Source organism: Echinops telfairi, unplaced genomic scaffold (assembly GCF_000313985.2).
Source record: "Echinops telfairi isolate 266 unplaced genomic scaffold, ASM31398v2 ScPeMD7_7412;HRSCAF=8450, whole genome shotgun sequence".
In the NCBI taxonomy this organism is placed as follows: domain Eukaryota; kingdom Metazoa; phylum Chordata; class Mammalia; order Afrosoricida; family Tenrecidae; genus Echinops; species Echinops telfairi.
In genome coordinates this window covers 18,278,286-18,297,987 of record NW_022111312.1, presented here as the reverse complement: position 1 = coordinate 18,297,987, position 19,702 = coordinate 18,278,286, and the positions used below count along the sequence as shown (strand labels likewise).

General features: G+C 61.6%; 2 protein-coding genes across 3 annotated transcripts in view; both read right to left on the bottom strand.

The window, feature by feature from the left end:
* The window catches only part of PUS1 (pseudouridine synthase 1), an 8,669-nt gene extending 850 nt beyond the window's left edge, over window positions 1-7,819 (bottom strand). Inside the window, exons 1-5 of one of the 2 annotated variants that reach the window (XM_004709625.2) lie at window positions 7,498-7,819; window positions 7,165-7,402; window positions 5,932-6,069; window positions 4,686-4,788; window positions 1,080-1,771 (exon numbers count right to left, since the gene is read on the bottom strand). In XM_004709625.2, the coding sequence (XP_004709682.2) occupies window positions 1,080-1,771; window positions 4,686-4,788; window positions 5,932-6,069; window positions 7,165-7,402; window positions 7,498-7,661 (1,335 nt within the window). In that variant the 5' untranslated portion in view covers window positions 7,662-7,819. The remainder of the gene's footprint in view (window positions 1-1,079; window positions 1,772-4,685; window positions 4,789-5,931; window positions 6,070-7,164; window positions 7,403-7,497) is intronic. The other variant, XM_045296825.1, reaches the window with a different exon arrangement.
* Window positions 7,820-8,640: 821 nt separating this feature from the next.
* Window positions 8,641-19,702, bottom strand: part of ULK1 (unc-51 like autophagy activating kinase 1) — a gene marked incomplete at its 5' end in the record, with an annotated part of 17,378 nt that continues 6,316 nt past the window's right edge. Inside the window, 25 exons of the mRNA XM_004709751.2 lie at window positions 8,641-9,709; window positions 9,806-9,941; window positions 10,054-10,211; window positions 10,334-10,452; window positions 10,547-10,716; window positions 10,819-11,015; window positions 11,749-11,898; window positions 11,980-12,089; window positions 12,163-12,356; window positions 12,911-13,164; window positions 13,263-13,349; window positions 13,444-13,589; window positions 13,721-13,843; window positions 14,003-14,086; window positions 14,301-14,361; window positions 14,469-14,622; window positions 14,785-14,867; window positions 15,093-15,143; window positions 15,370-15,452; window positions 15,535-15,593; window positions 15,698-15,799; window positions 15,868-15,941; window positions 16,020-16,193; window positions 16,463-16,499; window positions 16,601-16,633. Coding sequence (XP_004709808.1) covers window positions 9,654-9,709; window positions 9,806-9,941; window positions 10,054-10,211; window positions 10,334-10,452; window positions 10,547-10,716; window positions 10,819-11,015; window positions 11,749-11,898; window positions 11,980-12,089; window positions 12,163-12,356; window positions 12,911-13,164; window positions 13,263-13,349; window positions 13,444-13,589; window positions 13,721-13,843; window positions 14,003-14,086; window positions 14,301-14,361; window positions 14,469-14,622; window positions 14,785-14,867; window positions 15,093-15,143; window positions 15,370-15,452; window positions 15,535-15,593; window positions 15,698-15,799; window positions 15,868-15,941; window positions 16,020-16,193; window positions 16,463-16,499; window positions 16,601-16,633 — 2,895 coding nt within the window. The remainder of the gene's footprint in view (window positions 9,710-9,805; window positions 9,942-10,053; window positions 10,212-10,333; window positions 10,453-10,546; window positions 10,717-10,818; window positions 11,016-11,748; window positions 11,899-11,979; window positions 12,090-12,162; window positions 12,357-12,910; window positions 13,165-13,262; window positions 13,350-13,443; window positions 13,590-13,720; window positions 13,844-14,002; window positions 14,087-14,300; window positions 14,362-14,468; window positions 14,623-14,784; window positions 14,868-15,092; window positions 15,144-15,369; window positions 15,453-15,534; window positions 15,594-15,697; window positions 15,800-15,867; window positions 15,942-16,019; window positions 16,194-16,462; window positions 16,500-16,600; window positions 16,634-19,702) is intronic.

Sequence of the window (19,702 nt, the reverse complement as noted above, 5' to 3'; positions counted from 1 at the left end):
GAGGAGAGGCAGAGAGACACAGGGACATGCCACGTGAGGAGAGGCAGAGAGACACAGGGACATGCCACGTGAGGAGAGGCAGAGAGATACAGGGACATGCCACGCGAGGGACCAGAGGCAGATATGATGAAACACCACGTGGAGAGAAGACAGCAAGAGACCCAGGAAATGACAGGTGAGGACACGGAAAGGTAGAGATGGCACTGTTTCAGCAGAAGCTAAAGAACTCTGGAGGGACACCAGCTGGTGGGGGGGAGGAGGGAGGTCTTCCCCAGGAGCCTCCAGTGGGCATGCAGCCCAGAGCTGACAATGTATATTCTGGCTGTGACTTGTAGTCAAGTGGTATGGCAGCCCCAGAGCTGGTATAGTCTGAAAGAAAGGCAAGTGTGTGTGCCCATCTAATCCCTAGCCAGATGCTAACTTGTTCAGGGCTTGACCTGGGGGTGGGGAACCTCAGAAGGAAGCAGAATCCGGCTGTGAGGACACTGGCAGGGGTGAAGGCCCCAGGCTCATGTCCTCGGGGACTCAGCAGAGGGCAGGCAGGCACTCCTACGACGCTAAGCCTGCAAAACCGCTAACTGCCAGTGTTCACAGAAACTCCGTGACACTGGCTTCTCTCAAGAGTTGAGGCTTGGAGCACAGCAGGCGTCAGCTGTGTGTGGCCACTGGGGGAGGAGTTGAGCCACCTCGGGCCTTCAGCGGGAGACAACGTGTGCTTGTTGGCCCTGGGTGCCCTCAGTCCCCACTGACTTCCTGCAGCACCCGATGGCTCGCTCTGTGCCCTGCCCATCTCGCCGACTTCCCTGTCCTGCTCAGTCCTGTGGACGTGAGTGTGCAGCCCAGGATGTGGAGAAGACATGTCCCAGGCTCCCTGTAACTTTTAAGAAGCTTCCCTCTGAAACCATGCTGGACCACCAAAAAAGTTAGGAATTCTGGGCCCCTCTTGGGGCAAGGCCCTGCAGGCCCCGAGGCTGCGTTTTCCAGGGGTGCAGGCGCCACCAGTGCCTTGGTGCTCCCCACTGTGGAGCAGGAGCACTACCCACATGGGAAGCCCTCCCCGGCCATCCCCAGGGCCCTACCTTGGAGGCAGGGCTGGCTGCGGCGACGGCAGAGGCGTGGAAGTCGTGCACGGGCAGTGTGCTGAGCCACCGCGCCATGGAGTGCTCATGCCGCTCTGCCTCCACGATGCTGGGGAAGATGTGCCGCTCCTTGAAGGCAGCGATGGCGCCCTCCTCCGCCGCCCAGTCCAGTGGCTCGTGCAGCCCGTCGCCGCCGAAGCGCTGGTTGTACTTGTCAAAGTGCACCCGCTCCAGCACCAGCCCGAGGCCCGGCGCTTTGGGCACGTCCACCTTGGTGAGGCCCCAGCTGCAGGCCAGCAAGCTCTCGGGGGCGTGGCCCCTCACAATGGCCACTACCAGCCCCACCATCTTGCGGATCTGGTGCATCATGAAGCTCTGGCCCTTGACAGTGATCACGGCGAACTCCAGGCCGTCCCGCAGGAAGGGCTCCCCACAGCGCATCTCCAGGACATAGCGCCTCGCGCTGGGCTCCTGGGGCCCCTTCTGTGATGTGAAGTTGTGGAAGTTGTGTGTACCCTGGAAGCAGGCCAGCAGCCTGTTGACCTGCTGCAGTGTTTCGGCACTCAGCCGGAAGCTCTCGTCCTGCGCATCCCGGTCCTTGTGGGCAAAGGCAAAGGTGGGCAGCATGTAGCAGTAGGTCCTGGCGTCACACCTGTTCTTGGAGTTAAAGCCGCCCGTGACGCGCTTCAGGCCTGGGGGATGGGCGGAGGAGACCGAGGGTGGCACAGGTCAGACACACCTGCGTGTCGAGACTCTGAACCCACAGGGGGCTGGCTGTCACAATGGAACTCAAATTTAAATGGGGAGGTGAAGGTGTGCTTGAAAACTCCATTGCCAGGGAAGCCTGTCAATCACAAAGGGACAGAACGGGCCGACCTCACTTGAACTTCAAGTACCCAAAGCAGGCAGCTTACCCAGAGAAGCTACCCGGAGACCGGCTGGCGGTTGCTGGGGCAAACAGGAACCCTGACTGTGCAGTGGGTAAGCACTCGATGGCATGCTGAAGGGCGTGTGGCTTGCACCCGTGAGGAAAAGATGAGGCTGGCTGCTTCGGAGACGATGGCGCAAGGAAACAACTACCTGCCGTCAAGTCAATTCGGACTCACAGCGAGCGACCTGACTGGACAGAGCAGAACTGCCCCTACCGGTTTCCAAGACAGCCTCCTCTTTCTCCCATGAAGCTGCTGCTGACTTTGAACTTGTGGCTAGCAGCCCCGGTAAAGACGACAGCCTCAGGGACCCAAGGTCGCTAAGAGTCAGGATCCACCGATGGCCGTGAATTCTGGTTGACCAGAAGCGGGAAGGAAGAAAGGGAGGGCAGTTTGGGCAGCATTCAGGGTCTCTTCACGGGGCGGGACAATTGTTCGATGGATAATGTGGGTCGATCGTCCTACTGATCAGCATAACAGGTGTCCCTGCACTGCACACATGAACATTAGACTGACCAATGCTGCTTATGTATGCAGCGCACGACGGTCACCTGAAAGCCAGTAGAGGTGTGCTCACACTGGCAGCTGGCCCCTCGGAGACCGCACAGGTGGTAACAGTGCCAGCCTGGCCCAAACTCACCTTCACGGAGCTGCTCTGCGGGTGGGATGGCACTGCCAGGGGCAGCCCTGAGCGCTTGCCTTTTACGGTGGGGGAGTGGAGTGTCACACAACATTCGAAGGGCCAGCCCGCCATACTGTGCAGGCAGCACCACTGCCGGGGCGCACACCCTCTGGGGGGCCTGCTGGCACGCTGGTTAAAGCGCTCTCTGTTCAGGGAAAGCTGGTGGTTTGGACCCACCGTTGGCTGTTCACTCTGCACTAGAAAGACGTGGCGGCGGCTCCGTGAAGACTGCGGCCGAGGAAATGGAGTGGCTGTGCTCTGTCCTGGTTCGGCTGTTTGCCTACAGTCGGAATGGACTGGGGGGGGCAGCAGGCTCAGCCTGGCACGCCTCCCTCCCACCTGTCCCTACGCTTACCTGCTGTGGACATTTTGCCTCAGTGAGAGTGTCCCCCCATGGCCTGACATGCATCACTGGGGGGTGACGTTTTCAAGGAGTGCCTGGTGCCTTGTTTTTAACACCGCGAAACTGGACACGGTCCGACAGGGTAAGTGAAACAGCACTAGAGTGATTAAGTGCTGTGGGGTTATCACTGGAAGAGGTGAGGTTGGAGGCGGCCACAGCAGCCAGGGGCTCAGCTCCAGGCACGACATCACCAGCTGCCAGAGTCCAGAAGGCCCTGTACAGGAGCCCTGGTGGCTTAGTAGTTACATATGGGACTGCTGACCGCAGGGCCAGCAGTTCAAAACCACTAGCTGCTCCTCGGGGGAGAGTTGAGGCTTGCTACTCCCGTAAAGTTACACTTCTCGGAAGCTCACGGGGACCTGACTTGACAGCTGTGAGTTAGGGTTTGATGGCACTGGAATAAATAAGTACTGGACTGCTAATTGCGAGGTCAGTAGTTCAAACTACCAGCCACTCCAGGGGCTGGCTGCCTGCTCTCGGAAACGCCTGCAGTCGCGGACACCCTGGGCAGGCTCACTTGGAGTGGCAACGACTCGATGGCAGCAGGTGGGCTTGATTCACCTCGCTGTGGTTGGGGAGGCGGGGGTGGGAGGCGCAGGCTCTGCACTTCAAGTGCAGCCGCCACCCATCCGTCAGAGGACACTGGCGTGCTGCTGGGGCGCTGGGGGCAACAGCAGAGATACTGGACAGAGACTAGGAAGAAAGGCCTGGTGAGCTCCTTCCCACCATCAGCTGATGGAAATCCAATGGATCAGGAAGGTCTAATCCTGCATGGGACCAACTCTGGGGCAGTTCATGACTGCTGATGCCTCTGGGGCCTTGGGGATGAGCAAGAGGGAGGGGCTCTGGACCCTGGAAACACCTTGTGCTGTGGGAAGTCCCTGCACGGTGAGCTAGAGTCCGGACCTGAGACTCCACCTGTGTCCTGAGAACTCATGTCCTTAAGGAGCTTCACCTCAATAGGGCTCCTGTCTAAGGAGAAGCGGTGGTGTGTAGGAAATGCCCCCAGGGAGACAAGTGCTCAGAGGTGCCCTCAAGACGCAGGGTGGCCAGAGACCACGTACCGCAGGCACTGGTATTTCCACCCACTGGTCTTTCTGGAGTCATCACCAGCCCTTTCCTCCTCATCTTAGTCCAGAAGCTCTGCTGGCACCTGGTTTAGCACCCCAGCAGCAGGTCAGCCTCCCCTGGCAGATGGCGGTGGGTGGCTGTGCATGAGGTGGCCTCTGTGTGGGAAGTGGGTAGTGACCACTGAGCCCTCCAGGCCTCCCAGCAGGCTCTGCCCACTGGTTACAGGCAGGAGGCCCCAGGCTGGACAAGACACGAGACCACAGGTGACAAGGCCAGAGCGTCTTTAAAGTGAAAGTGCACAGTCACCCCCATCTCAGCAGCATGCACTGTGGGGAGGGGTTGAGGGTCGGGCTGGCACACCACCATAGCTCCCAGCTGCGTGTTGTCTCGTCAACTCCTGTACCCATGCCCGCCCTCCAACTCAGCTTCCTTCCCTTAGAAATGACATCATGAGAGGCGGGTGGGCACAGCCAGCGTCACCCGGAGATGGCAGAGTCTGCGGCCACTGCAGTTAGGCTTACCCAAAATCCGAATGTGAGACGGGAGGTGGCTGTTGATCTTCTCCAGGATGTCATCAATCAGCCACACCTTCAGGGACACAACCTGGCCAGCAGCAGACACGCCCTGTAAGGAAGGAGGGGATGCAGGGTGCTCGCTCTGTGTCCGGGGCCTTTTTGAACAGGATACCCACACAAGAGCCCCGGGACATGCAAACAGGGGGCTCACACAGCTGCGCACCTACAGTTGGGAGGGTTGGGTCCCCAGGATGTTCCAGAGATACCAGCACGGAAAGCACGATGGGGCACAACTCTGCCGTCACATGGGGGGCACCCCACAGCCCCAACACAGTTGGGGCTCCCCAAATTCGGGTGGGCCTGACGGCACTCAGCTGTTCTAAATGTCTCATCCTATAAAACCAGCTGTCCCGTTCACCACTTTCCCCCAAACCATGGGGACAACTCAAGCAAACCAGGTGTTCAGTATTTTGGGGCAGGCTTCCTGCTCCGAGAAATGGTGCAGGGAGTGGACTGACGGGAGGAGTGCCGAGCAGCCTGTGAACAGGAGATGAGGGAGGCTCACCCTCGCCCACAGGGCTGAGGCATGCGGGGCCCTGTGCTGACCCACCTCGGGAGGGAGGAAACACCTGGCCCACTGCCAAAGGACGGACCCTCACCACTTGGGAATGTGGCCTCATGGCAGAGTCCAAAGACGGAGCGGAAGGGAGTAGGGCTGTGGCAGCTTGGAGCACGGATCAGGAGGTGCTGGGGTGAACAAGCATGAATGGGCCTGGAGTGGGGGGGTGTATCTCTCTCTCTCTCTCTCTCTCCTGCTCTGGGACCCACACCTCTCTCGGATCACAGAGGGCCCTGCACTCAAGCTGAGAGTCCCGACCACACAATTCAGTCTGTCACTCTGAGAACAAGAAGTGTATACACGCTCTCCTCTGACTTCCTGGCACCCCAGAAGCTGCGTGGGGATGGATGCGCTCACAGCAGCCCTGCAGTGCAGATTAGAATGACACCTATGGGTTTCTGAGGGTGTGACTCTCATATAAGCAGAGAGCCTCACCTTGCTCCTGAGGAGTGGGTGGTGGGTTTGAACCGCAGACCTTGCCACTGCACCGCCAGGGCTCCCCAACGTGGCTCCAAGAAAGTTTAAGAGCACAAAGGTGGTTTGCCATGGTGGCCACACAATCTGTCTGTCTGGCACACGCACACGCCAGCAGGGTCCTGGGCGATGACTGAGGCGGGCCGGGGCGAGTGGTACCTTGTCTGTGCGTGCACAACGCTGGAAAGACATCTTCTTCATGTCCTCCCCATGGCTCTCAGGGATGCAGCCCGACCGGACGAGGGCAGCCACCAGGTCGTCTTCAATAGTCCTGAACTGCGAGGACCCGACGTTCCTCTGGAAGAAGGAGGGTTGATTTCTTCCCATCCTGCCCAAGGCTTCCACAACAAACACAACTGCCCATGGTGAGCTCCCACCGGGGGACGCAGGGGGCAGGGACCACTGTCCGAGGCAGACCCAGCTTCCACAGTGCACCCCCAGATGCCACGTCCCCAGGCAGATGGTCTGAGGGCAGCCACCCCCGCTGTGACACAGCCAACAAGAAGCAAGAGCCGACCACAAACAGGGAAAGCCAAGTCGCCCTGCAGGGGCTGGGCACCGAGACCTTTAAGGAAAAGACCAAGGCTCGCACACACAACAAAGAACCACCACAGACACCTCTGCAGGTGCTTGCACACCTTGTGCGGCTCGGCTCAGGCCTCTAAGGTGGGGAAGATGCCGAGCTCAGCGGCTCACTAAAAGGCTGGCTGTTCAAGGTTGCCCAGAGTACCCTCAGAAGGTCTGGCAATCCAGCTGAAGAATTAGCCACCGAGACCCCTTGGGGCAGTTCTCTCCTGACCCACGTGAGGGCGCCGAGGCAGAAGCACCATCTGACAGGTTCCGCAGCTGCCTCTGATGGTGCTACTCAGGAAGAGGAGCCCGGGAGCCCTGGCGGCAGTGGGTTACACTGCACGGTCAGCAGTTTGAAACTGCCAGCCACTCCTCTGGAGCAAGACAAGGCTTTCTACCCCTGAAGTCTCAGAAACCCACAGGGGCAGCTCTTGCCTGCCCTATCGGGTTACTATGAGCCAGAACTATCTCCTTAGCAGTAAGTTTTTCACCAAGAAGAGCGTAGAGAGTTGTGGTGCAGCGGTTTAGTGATCAGCTGCAAACAAAAAGGTCACCAGTTCAAGCCCACAGGCCACCCCGAGGGAGGAAGATTCAGAGAGATTCACAGCCTTGGAGACAGGCACTTACGTCCTGTTCCATAGGGTTGCGGCTGCGTATCAGAATCAACTTGCTGCTGCCTGTTTACCTCTGGGGTGAGCTCTGAGGGGGTACACAAGAGGCTGGCTGCGGGGAATGCCTGGCTGGGGGCCCCCAGGGAACACAGTGGTAGTGGTGGTCCTTGGCTGCACCCAGGACGGCCCTGGGCCACAGGTCCAGGCTCACCTGCATGCCATGGTAACCCTTGCCAGAGTAAGCCAGCAGCAGCACCACCTTCCTTTTGGGCAGCTTCTTGCTCTGCCCCTCAGCCTCCTCACTGGTCTTGAGCTTCTTCACCTTCTGGTCCGTTTCCTCCCAGACCCTGATTCTGCCCTGCCGGTTCCGGGACTTCTTGTCCGGCTCCTCCTTGACGCCCCCCGCGACGGCGACGAGGGCCTTCTCATTCTGGGCCATGGGGGCCAAGCTGCAGGGACAGTGGGCTCGGGGTCATGGGCGGTGGCTGTGGACCTCAGGTCCCGCTCCTGTGGGCAGCGGCTGGCCGCCTGGGAAAGTGCATACCCACAGAAGTTTACCCCCAGCTGTGGGAGAAACGGAGTTGGGTGCACGCGCGCGAGGGGCTCCGTGAGAGGGCATCGGTACCAGAGGCGGCGCGGTCCCAGGCTCCGGGCTCCCCAGACGCTCCGCAGGGCCGCGGCCACCACCGGCAGGCCGAGGACCCCCATGCACGGGCGGGGTGCGCGGGGACACGGCGCGCGCCCGAGCCTGACCTCTCCTGCGACCTTCGTCCCAGACTCTGCAGAATTCAGACCCTCGCCAAAGCCCTGCCCTCTGCGGCCCCGCGGCTGCCGAGCCCACAGCTGGCCTAGGACTGCCCCTGACCTCAGGGCTGACCTCTGACCTCTCAAAGCCCCTCCTCCTCCCCTCCGCCCCTGAGCCCCCCGCCAGGCCGGGTCTGGGTTCTGGAGAAAGCCGCGACACCCCGAAAGCACCGTAGGAACAAGAGGGACGTGGCCCCGCCCGGCCCCACTCACGGCGCCGCGGACTGAACCGGAACCGGACCACGTGGGCGAAGGCGGAAGCGGAGCAAGTGCTCAATGGCGGCCGAGTGGGGACAAAACTCCGCGGGTGGCGAAGGCGCGGCGTTGGACCGGTCTCACCGCAGACAGCAGAGGACCCGGGAGGGAGGCGGGGCTTGGGGAGGGGCCGTCCGGTCTGTGGGCGTGGCCTGGGATTGACCTCTGGCAGTCTCCCGACCACAGCTAGGCCCGACTGGCGCGGCCATGGGTTGGGGCGTGGCCCAGCGGCCGGGGGCGGGGCCTAGACCACCCGGCCGCCTTCCAGACGAGAGCCGGGGCTTGGGTAGGCTGAGCACGCCTCCACGTTGCCGAGGCTTGGCGAGGGGCAGGGACGGGACGGAGCGTGCGACAGCCAGGTTGTGCTGTGGGCGTGGCCCAGCTCTCTGCAGGCGGGGCTAAGTGGGGGGCGGGGCTTGTTTCTCAGCCGCTGGGCTGAACCAGTGAGGTGCGGCCAAGTTCGGGGCGCTGACTCCTGAGCCCATCCGTGCCTCCAGATTAGCCACCCCCAACGGAAGTGCCAGCTGGGCACTTTAACACCGAGCTGGGTCAGATCACCCTAGGTGAGGAGGGTGGGCTTCCTGGCCACACACCACCACCACCCAAGAGGGAGACCCAGTAACACGTCAACAATTTCAAAGGTTTATTCTGGTTACAGGTATGACACAATTGAAAGCCAACGGGTTTAAAAACCACAATCTGTGGAGGGACCAGGATGGACAGCCTGGTTGGCTGTTAGAAATACACGATCATCAGGTGTCCTCTGTAAACACTCCGTGGGCAGCTGGGTGCTCCTCCTCCCAGCACAGCGGCAACGTTTCAAGTATTGAGAAAAAATAGCTGTGTATATATGTACACATACAGAAATATACACACTTTTTACACCACAGTCAACGGGACATGGAGGTGAGTGGGCCACCAACAGTTGCTGTGGTTGAGACAGGAGCCTCCCCTGGGCCCTCCACCTCTCCTGCCCCTTACACCTGTCCTCCCTCTGCCAAATGTCCCTCAACACCTATCGGTTTTCTTGTTAAAGAACTAGAAACAAGTAACAGGAGAAACAAAACGTGCTTCAGACTAAAGTGTGAGGGGGGCTGAGAACCTGGCCCCTGACGGCCCGGGGGCACACTCGTGGACTATTTATATATGTACGTATGTATATGACTATGTACACACCTGTAGTGCAACACCAGGAATAGGAGCCGGCCCTGGCAGTCCTACCCCAGCCTCTACTGCATAAAGTGCTCGTGGGTTACAACGCTGGTGGGTGGGCATGGGGTCCCAGAGAGGAATGGAGCCAGGAGGTCGGCCAGGGGCCCAGGGCAGCAGCTTTGGCTTTGACTGTCTGTGGACAGTCAGACCCACCCTGGGTCCTGGTCGGTCCAGATGCGTGGAAGGACACGCCCGTGCCAACTGTGGCAGCGGGGGAAGCTCTGAGATTCTGAGCGTTCGCTGCACAAGTCTCAACTGAGCACCATCGCCAGAAGGTCCAAGTGGCCTTCCCTGGTGTCCTGCAGTCCACAACGAGGCCCGAGATGACCAGCAGGGCAGGCAGCCCCGCACACGTGTTCAGGCCCCTCCACCGGGTCCCCTGTAGTGGAGTCTGCAGGCCAGTGTCCCGCCCACAGTGCGGGGCCGGGGTCAGGCACAGAGGCCGGTCAACAGGGCAGAGAGTCTCCGCTCAATGCACAGCTTGCCTGTAGGGAAGGGAAGTGTGAGTGAGGAGCGCTCCATCGGGAGGGCCTGTGCTCACACGTGGCCATACCACGCCCCCCCCCCTCCCCAGTGCTCACACTTGGCAATGTTCTCCACGTCAGCCTGGTCACTGAGCATCTGCTGCAGCCCCTCCATGAGCAGCAGAGCCTTGTGGTATCGCTGCACACAGTCCTCTCGGTGGTGAAACATCTCATCCAGCGCCGCCGACTGCACCTGCGTGAGGTGAGATGAGGTGAGGTGAGGTTAAGGTAAGGTAGGGTGGGGTACACGAGGCTGCCTTGGCTCCGCCTAGCCCAACTGCACCCGCGCCCTCCCCTGAACGCACCGTCTGCACAGCGTGGCTGAGGATGAGCTTCTCGGCCGTGATGCTGTGCACGCGGTCCATGAGCCGCTGCTTGTCCAGGAAGAACCGCTGCAGCCGCAGGCTCAGGCTCTGGCAGGACACCACGCTCAACTTGTACAGCTCGTTCAGTTTCCGCACGACTGTGGGCCAGCCGGGGTAGGTCAGGTGCCTGGTCTGCGGCTCAGGGCCGAGGTCAGCACCCACACACCCGCCACCACCAGTGCCCGCACGCTGGGGACTCCCCTGCTCGCCCTAGGCTCACCCTGCTTCACGGTGGACGAGAGGCAGAGCTTGCCAGCTCGGATCTGCTCAATGGCCGTCTGCAGCCCTGCCGAGAGCAGCTCGGCCACCTTAAGGTATAGCACCAGCTGTTCCGCAAAGCTGAAGGAAGGGCTCTATCAGGGTGACCTGCTCCCCGCCCCCGGTCCTACCCCCTCACCCCCCAGTAGCTGCCACCTGCCCCCTGCCCATGCACCTCCACTCTCGGCTCAGCAGGCTGATCTGGTCGGCCACCAGGCTCTCCTGCAGTGGGGACTCGGGGCCACCGGCCTCGCCGGCACTGCCCTTGAAGGCGGCAATCTCCAGCACGTGTTGGACGAAGGTCAGCGTGAAGCGCAGGCTGTGCAGCATCTCCGTGTGTTCTTGCTGAAGTGGGGTGGGGGTGGGGGGAGGTCAGTACTGCCCAGATAGCAACGCCTCCCTCCCCAGGGGGATGGTACCCAGCCTGGCCCTCCCCCCAGTGCTCACCTCCATGAGAGTCTCCTCCGGCAGGTCAGGGGCCTCAAAGGTCACGACCCCTTCTAGGTTGGCAGTGATGGGGTCGGCAAAGCTGCAGCCGCGTCCCAGGGAGGAGGGCTCAGCAGCGGTGCCCTCGCTACAAGTCCCGGGCAGCAGGTGGCGCCCAGAGCAGGAGCCAACGGAGCTGAGGGAGCTTGAGGAGCCCACTGTGGGAGATGGCACCATGAAGGGTCTGGGAAGGAAGGGGCAGCCCGAGGAGGGAGGGGATGCTGACCTAGGACCACAGGGAGAGGGAACCTGGGATGCGGAGGGGTGTGGGAAAAGTGAGTGGGAAGAGAGTGGTATGTGGACAAATTCTTTATTCTCATATTTAAAAAGCCTGGGAGACCAAGGTTCTGGGTGGAGGGAGGCCTTCACACTTGTGAGTTAGAAATGACTCCCAATCACATTCTCATAATTAATACTAAACCCCCACAATGTCCTCCTCTAATAGTGCTTTCTTAAAGTGACCTCCCCACTCGGGACAGTCACTCCCCCTCACCCGCCCCCAGCACTGGTGTTAGGTTACTCCTCCAATGAACTCAGGGATCTCTAGGGTTAGGGTACAGCCCATATTTTGTTATGTATGTGGTTACCAGTAATTAGGGGCGCTTGAATGCCATTCTCTTTCCTGGGCCTGGTTTCTGACACCATGGAGGTAAGCACCCCAAAACTTTTGCCTGACTCTTAATTTCTTCCCTTCAAGTACACAGTTGTCCCGTAGGACTCATCCAGACATGGGGCTGGACCTCACAGAGGGTACGTTGAGAAGGGGAATACGGATGCAGGACCAGGAAGGGGCGAGGGAAGGGGACCTACTCTAGCCCAACATAAACACAATACTCAGAGAACAGAGACTCAGCCTCCCACCCAGCCCCCAAGCCAGGGAGGAGGCCTCACCTGAGAACATGCGGGTTCGGGGGCCCTGGCCCTGAGGCGGTGTGGTCCCGCTGGGGGGCGACCCCACGGTGAACACCACAGGGGAAGGGCTGCTGGCACCCCCTGCTCGGGACCCAGGGTGCAGGTTCCCTCCAAGGCCAGCAGAGGGTGCTGGGAGGGCGAGAGGTGGGCTGAGGGTCACTGGGAGCCTGCTGCTGTGCCCAGGGACCCAGCCTGGCCCCAGGCACCCACCAATCTCCATGGGCTTCTCCTGCAGGCTGTCGGTGCTGCCTGAGTCTGGAGCCTGGGCGCCAAAGGCCGCCTTAAGGAGCAGGTCAGTGAGGCGGCCGGTACTCAGAGACCTGCATGACAGGGACAGGCTGCCCTCACCACCCACAGCCACCCACCAGCTCCACCCAGAGGCACCCAGCTCACCTGCCAAATGGGCCCTTGGCCTCCTCGGGGGGCCGGAGTCCAGGACCCAACGGTTGTGCTGGGAAGGGGCCCCCCTCCGTGAGGTCAGGGAGCGTGCGGTTCCGGGGGGGCGCCACCATCATGCCCTGCCGGGCCAAGAGGGCCAGCAGGTTCTGAGAGCTGGGAGTCTTCGGGAAGTCAAAGGAAGGGCCGCCCTGGGGGAGAGGGGAGGGGAGAGTGGCGTGAGTGCCTGGTGTGGTCAGGGGGAACCTGGCACTCCACCAGTTCCAGGACTGCGGTCCCTCCCTGTGGGTGTGACAAGGCAGTCTGGGAGGATGGGTGGGCAGGAGACCAGGCAGTGTGCTTTCCTGAGGCAGCTCCACTCTGGCTCTCACCAAAAGGTAGCCCCAACCTGCTCCTGGGTCCCTTCTACAGTTCACCATGTGGTCCGTTTGGGGCTCTCAAGGAAAGGCCAGACTGTCTTGTCTGCGGGGCCAGAGTGCTACTTTATGAGTGTCTGAGGGCCGGGAAGCAGTTACAGGCTGGAAGAGGTGGGGGGAGTGGGGGCGGGAAACAGGGTTGTGGGTAGCGCTCACAGATGGGACCCTTAGCAGTGGCTGGCCACAACGTGGTAGCCTTGAGGCTGAGAGGTTACTCGGCCCACAGACAAGGCACTGGGCAGGCCGAGCTCAGGGCCTCGGAGCAGGAGGACATAGGCGGGCAGTCCTCAGCTCAGGGCAGGTGGTCCCTGAGGAGCTGCAGCACTCACCTTGGTGGGGGAGCCCAGGATGGGGGGCAGGGGGCTGCGCTGCAGGAAGTCAGAGAACTTGGGTGAACCACGCAGGGGACGGCAGGCTGGCAGCGGGGGGCTGGCCTGCTGGGGGCCAAAGGCAGTGCCCAGAGGGTCCGTGGGGGGCTTAGGTAGCTTGGGGCGCACGACGTGCAGGTCAGAGAGGTTGGGGGCGCTGTGCAGGCGGCAGCCCAGGCCGGTGGTGCGGGGAGAGTGTTCGGGTGCAGAGGAGCCTGGCGGGAAGGACAGCTCAGGTCAAGCCCACCCCCACGACACACTGCATAGCAGGACCCCCAGTTTAGCCTCCCTGGTCTGAGGCGAGCCCATGCACCTGGCCGAGGGAACTTGCCACCCCTCATCTCAGCTCCTTGTGGGGAAGGCCCTCCGCTCAGGCCTGGCCTCTCGGGGATGGTTCCCACTGTGGAGAAGGGCAAGGGTCGGGCAGGTCAAAGCTGGAGACAATGACACCTCCACCTCTAGCCCGAGCACGGTAGCCCCAATCCCAGCCTCACCTTGGGGCGAAGGCGTGTAAGGGCGAGCCCCGCCCAGGGGAAACTTCCTGGCCAGGGTGCCGTGTTCTGCATGGGACGGGGGCGAGGGGCTGGCCCTGGCAAAGCCTCGGGGGCTGGTGCTGCCTGACCTGCGGACGGCAGCGGACCTGGGGGCAGGCGGCAGTGAGAGGAGCACCCACACTGACCCATTGGCACACCCACAGCACTGTGCCGTTGCTGCCTGCCAAGACCTCCAGAGATGGGCTGCTGCAGTGAGCTGTGGGTGCCCACAACTCACCGGGAGGGCCCGTACTGGCCCGGGGACTGCAGATTCTGTTCAATGCGCTGGTAATTGTGCACCTGTGTAGGCACCGGGATGGGGACGGACACGCCGTACCTGCTGACAGAGGGCCCGGCCCGGCTGGGGAAAGAGAACATTATCAGGGGTCACGAGACTCTCTGGCATGGGTGCCCTCCCGCCGGACCCCCGCCCAGGGCAGAGAAGTGAGGGAACCCAGGCTCAAGGACCTGCTGGCCCGCCAGCTCCCACCCACTGGGTCTGCCCAGGTGGGCTGCTCACCCTGAGGGGCTGGGTGAGCCACTGTAAGGTGGGGACGGGGTCCGGCCATGGCTCTCCAGGCCAACAGAGGCCACTAGGGAACTCCTGGGGGCGGGGGTGGGTGACAAAGGGCACAGGCAGGACAATCAAGCCAAAGGTGTCACAGACCTGACGCCACCCCTGCCCCCAAGAACAGCGTGGTGGGCCCCAGGAAGCTGAGAGGGGGGACGCCTCGCCCTTTCCTGATCGAGCTGCTCCTCCCCGGGGTACTCCTTCCCCCAGGAACATCAGCAGGTGGGGGAGGGGCGGCCGGCCTTACCCACTGCACAGCAGGCTGTCTGGGGGGGGTTTGGCTCCAGCTGCCTCAGCTCCCAGGTCACCTGTGGGAGGGAACAGGGTGAGGTGGTCCCAGCCCCCACCAGCACCCCTGCTCTCTTCTCACCCCTACTAGGAGGGACATGTTGAGGGGTGGCCCCACTGCCCCTACCTGGGAACTGGGCTGGAACCATGACGAAGTCATCGGTGTCACATGAGGAGTCCTTGCTGCTGCCACCTGAGTCCCTGGAGCCTTGCAGGAAGGCGGCAGCGGCAGTGGCTGGTGAGGTCAGCGTCTTCTGCAGCTGCTGCATGTCCCCCAGGGACTGGACAAGGTGGCCAGTGAGCTAGGACCTCCCCGCCCATGAGCCCTCAGGGCCACCTCTCTGCTGCTCCCCTGTGCAGTGTGTCTGCACTGGAGGATGTCACCCTCCCGGTGGCCACGCCCAGCCACGCCCAGGGAAAGCCCATTCTGGGTGGCAACTCACAGGGGGCGAGGCCAGGTGTGAGGTGGAGCTGCTGGAGGAGCTGGAGCCAGAGCTGGGGTACGAGGGCACGGGCACCGGGGGCGCTGTGGGGGGCACCAGTCACTCCTCCTTCCTTCCCACCCCCCATGTGCCCCCACAGCAGTCATGCCCACTGGGATCTCTGGGCCCCCGGAAGGAAGTTCTCAGCAAAATGACCCAGGCTGGACAGGAGCCACAGGGGGTTACAGGTCCAGCCTCCCCTGGCACAGGCAGACACAGGGGCAGCCCACCTCTGTTGACCATGATTCAGGCAACGAGCGAAAACTCACACTTCTTAATGGAGGAGTTGGCGTCGAGGAACGGGTGATGGAAAAACTCGTCTGTGGAAGAAGAGGGCTCAGGGAGGCCCCCAGGGTGTCGGACCCCATCTCCCATACCCCCAGCTCCGCCCCTCAGGGATGCAGGCTCTGCTGACCACGCAAAGGGGAGGGGCCTCCCGCTCAGTTTCAGTGGTCCCCACCCCATGCACCCACAGCTGTCCAAGGATGAGGGGGCCCGACACCCCCCCCCACTTCCACTGCCCTCTAGGGAGGGGTGGGGCCGCACCGAAGTCCATGCGGTCCCGGTGGTTACGCTGCAGCAGCGCCAGGAGCAGGTGTCTCAGGTGAGGTGAAGTCTCCCGGGGGATGCTGGTGGGATGGGCAACATGAACACGTGGGGCTCCGCAGAGGAGACCCCGCCTACCCAGGCCACCCACGGAGAGACACTTACGCGGGGATCAGCGTCTTGTTCTTCTCATAGAAGAGGCGCAGGTCCTGCGGGCTGCTGGCCTGCAAGGGTCGGAGTCTGGGTGCTGAGGCCAAGGTAGTCCTAACCCTGCCTCGGCCCCGCCTCCAGCACACCCACGTGGGCGCCCGCAAGAGCCCTGGTGTACCTGGAAGGGTGCCTTCCCCGTCAGGCACTGGTACACGATGGTGCCGATGCTCCACAGGTCCGCCTTGCCATCGTAGTGCTGGGACATGATGACCTCTGGGGCCTGTGAGGTGGGGTCTAGCCTTCAGCCACCGCAGGGCAGAGCTCCCTCCCCCCGGGGCCCGGACGCACCATGTACATAGGGGAGCCGCACAGCGTGGCCGCCATCATATTACTCTGCAGGTAACGCGCGAACCCGAAGTCAGCTGTGCGGAAAGACGCGTCAGGACTGACCCACGGTGTGTCCCCGTGCCCCCACCCACCCACCCAGGTGCGGGCCGCACCAATCTTGATGCGGATGTTATTAGGGTTGGCGCGGCGGCCGCCGGGGTTGGACAGCAGGATGTTCTGCGGCTTGAGGTCGCGGTGGATGACGCCCTTGCTGTGCAGGAGCTGCAGGGCACCCGCGATCTGCCGCAGGAACAGCCGGATGGTGTCCTCGCTAAGGGTGCGCATGGCTGAGGGGGGATGCACACAGCTGCTCAGTGGGGCAAATGCAACCCCACCTGGGAGGCCGGGAAGCATGTGGGTACGCATGCACACACCATGCAGATACACACACAAACACCCAAGTCCACCAGCCATTGAAAGTCCCAACACCACACAGCATGGGCCCTGTAGGAAGACTGGCCACAGCCCAGTCTCTCCCCTAGCATGAGTGTGGGGATGGAGCACCCATAGCCTGGAGTCCCGTCGGGCCCCACCATCCTCAGACAGGTCCACTCACTGTGCAGGTAGTCAGCCAGGTCCCCGCCATTACAGTACTAGGAGAGAGCAGACAACCGTGGGCAGGGGTTACCCCAGGGCTGGGCCCTCTGCCTGATGCCTGCCCCACTCTCCCCACCTCCTCAGAGGAGCAACTCACCTCCATGACCAGGTAGACAGAACTGGCCATTTCCTGGAAGACACACAACAAGATGGGGTAAGGGGCAGGGGGCACCACCAACCAGGCCCAGGCCTCAGGGGAAGCGCCCCACAGCCCCCTAGTCTAGCTGTCCTTTCTTCTCCCAGAGAGCTACCCTAGAACCCTGGCGCCTGGGCTGGGCACAGGCCTGAGCATGGGCTGGGCACAGGCCTGAGCATGGGCTGGGCACAGGCCTGAGCAGGGCTGGGTAGGCAGGGCCAGCCAGGTGCCCATGCCCACACTCCAGGGAAGGGCATAACCGAAGTACAGGGGCCTGCTGGCCCTGCCCCAAGCCAGGCGGTGGCAGCAGGGCGGAGCGGCTACAAGAGATCCCAAGCAGCAGGCTTGGGCTGCTCTCCCAGAGACAGTACCTGGCAGGGTCTGGGGGGCGCGGGGGTGGCCACTCCAGCCAGCACAGCCCAGGAGTGAAAGCCAGCCATACTCATAAGCAGAGAAGACAGAAAAACGGACCCCCAAGCCAGTGGGGAGATAGTTACACCCCACCAGGGGCAGAGGCCCCACGTGAGCCACAGGCGGGCTCTGAGGCCCAGTCACCCAGCCAGAGCGCCACCCAGGACCCCATTTACTCCCCAGGTCAGGCAGCACCCATAGGAGATGAGGGAGGGCAGTGGGTCTCCAGAGATTAAAGAGAAGCACTGGGGTCCTGCCTGGGAGCTGGGGCCTTAGCAGAGGCCTTCTAAAGGGCAGTGTCCCTGTGAACAAGAAGTGTGCCTGGTGCCAGGGCCTGAGCAGGAGCCACCTGTGCTGCCTCCCCCTGTAGCGGAGACATGGGAGGCCTGCAGGGGCGGTTGCTGTGAAGATGAAGTAGCTTCCCGGGTCCCAGGAAGCCAGCGGCAGTTCAGCAACAGGCCACACCTGCCCGACTCCCTCCTAGGCCCGCCACCAAGTTGCCACCCCATTTGGAGGAGGCCCTGACTCACTGGACAGACACAGGTGCCAGAGGGACAGGCCATGTCTGCGAGGCCTGGCTCCCAAGTGGATAGCTGTGTCAGCAGCCAGACAGGCCTTGGAGCACGTAGGAGGCCGCCACGCCTGACCTCAGGAGCCTGGCTCCTCACCCCACCAGCCCCCATGCTTGGCGATCCTGGACTGGACGGACTGGGCGGGCAGTGGCCCAATGAGCAACTCTGGAGCCGGTGCCCTGGGCACCGGGAAAGGGTAGAGCCAGCCACGCGGCCTGCACAGCCTGTCTCTGGCAGCTCCTTTGTGCTTGGCAATCATTACAATCTGTACTTGACCAGAAAGGACCTCAGTCTTGGTTCCTTGGAGATGGTTCAGGGCCAGGGACACAGGGTCACAAGGTCAGTCAGGGGCAGTGGGGCTGGCAGGAAGGAAGGCTGCCCAGCCCAGCGCTTCCCCCAGGAGCTCCCGTTGGCCTTGCACCCGCTCCCAGGGGCCTGCAAGCCAGAGCGACTTCCACCTCAACCCCACCCCACCGGAAGGGCCCGCCCTCTGGGGGAAGAAGGCTAGGAGCCCAGGAACCATAGGCATACACAGGCCTCCTGGTCCACCAGGTGACTTGCAGCCAGTGTTTAGTACTAGCCTGTGGGGCACGGGAAATGAGATAATGGCATTTCCCCAAATTCTCTGAAGCCCCTTCATGACTCTTCACCAGGGCCTAGAGTCACAGTGCGATGGGTCAGCCAGGCACCCAAGAACAGCTTGGCAATAGGGTGTGGGGGCAGAGTGGCTTCCATCTGGGATCAAGAAGCAGGGTTGGCGGGGGCCTGGGGGAGGCGACTACAAGGAAGCCTGGAGATTTAGGGCAGACACACCTGTGAGCACCTGTTGCCAGGAGGCAGTGCCATGTCTGAGGAGACCACTGTATCCATCAGGGCCTCAGCCAAGAGCAGCCAGGCTCAGCCCCCGCTGCACCTCCCAGGGATCAGGGCTCCCCACAAGCCCGGGTCTGTCTGCAGAGCATGGTGAGTCACTGCGCAGTGAACCAGCCAGACTGTGTGCTGTGCTGGCCTCAGGAGGAGCAAGGCCCTCCTAGCCACACAGCGCAGGGCCTGGCTGGGCAACAAAGCCCAGAGCCTGAGTACAGGGGCAGCCACTTTCCTGGGGCTTGGGCAAGTCCAGACACAGCACAGCCCGCCCCACCTCACTGGCACATACAGATGAGGAGAGCCAGCCAGGCGGGGTCGACTCGGCCCCTTGGGTAGATGGGCACAGAGTGGTATTGGAGCCCAGCTCCCAGGTAATCTGGTCTGAACGGTTACCTATCCTCATGGCAAACAGAAAAGGCAGGGGGCGGGACAGAGCCATAACAAGTCAAAAGCCACCCAAGGAGCAATATCTGCAGCCCATCACCAACGAAGAGCTCTTTCCCTGAACACAGAGTTCTGGCAAATCCCCAAGCCCAGCACATACATAGCACGTCCTGTGGCTCCTAACCAAGAGGTCAACAGTTTAAAACCACCAGTGAAAAACGAGGCTGTCTGCTCCCATACAGATCTACCATTCTGAACAGCCTCCCCACCCCAGGCCACTCCAAGGCAGAGGGTCAGGACACAGCACTTCTTACGAAGCAGCGCTGCCGCCGCTGCTGCTGCAGGCGCTGCACACAGGCTAGCCCAGGCAGTCAAACCAACGACCTGCAGCCTCTGAGAACCACAAGTCGTCTAAAGGAGCTGCCCAAGACCACCGCAGAAACCCTCAACAAGCTAACTGTCCTCGGTCCATGCTGGCACACAGCCCCCGGTGGGTTTCCGACACTCTTTACTGCCTTTCTCCTGCAAGGCAGCTCCAAGTGTTGAACTGCTGACCTTTAGGTGAGCAACCCAGTAAGGAACCACTAAATCACCTAGGCTCCTCCCCAGACAAGTAAATAAAAGATGTAGCCAGGGCTCAGGAAAGATAAAGTCTACCCTCAGGGCCCAACACACCCCACATAGATTAACCCTAGAGCGAATTCCCTGGACCACAGGGATGTGAATAGCCTTGCTATCAAGGAGCACTGCTATCAAGAAAATGGCAGATGTAGTTAGGTTAAAATGTAATACCTAATCACTGGATCTCACTTTTGACCCACTTTAAAGT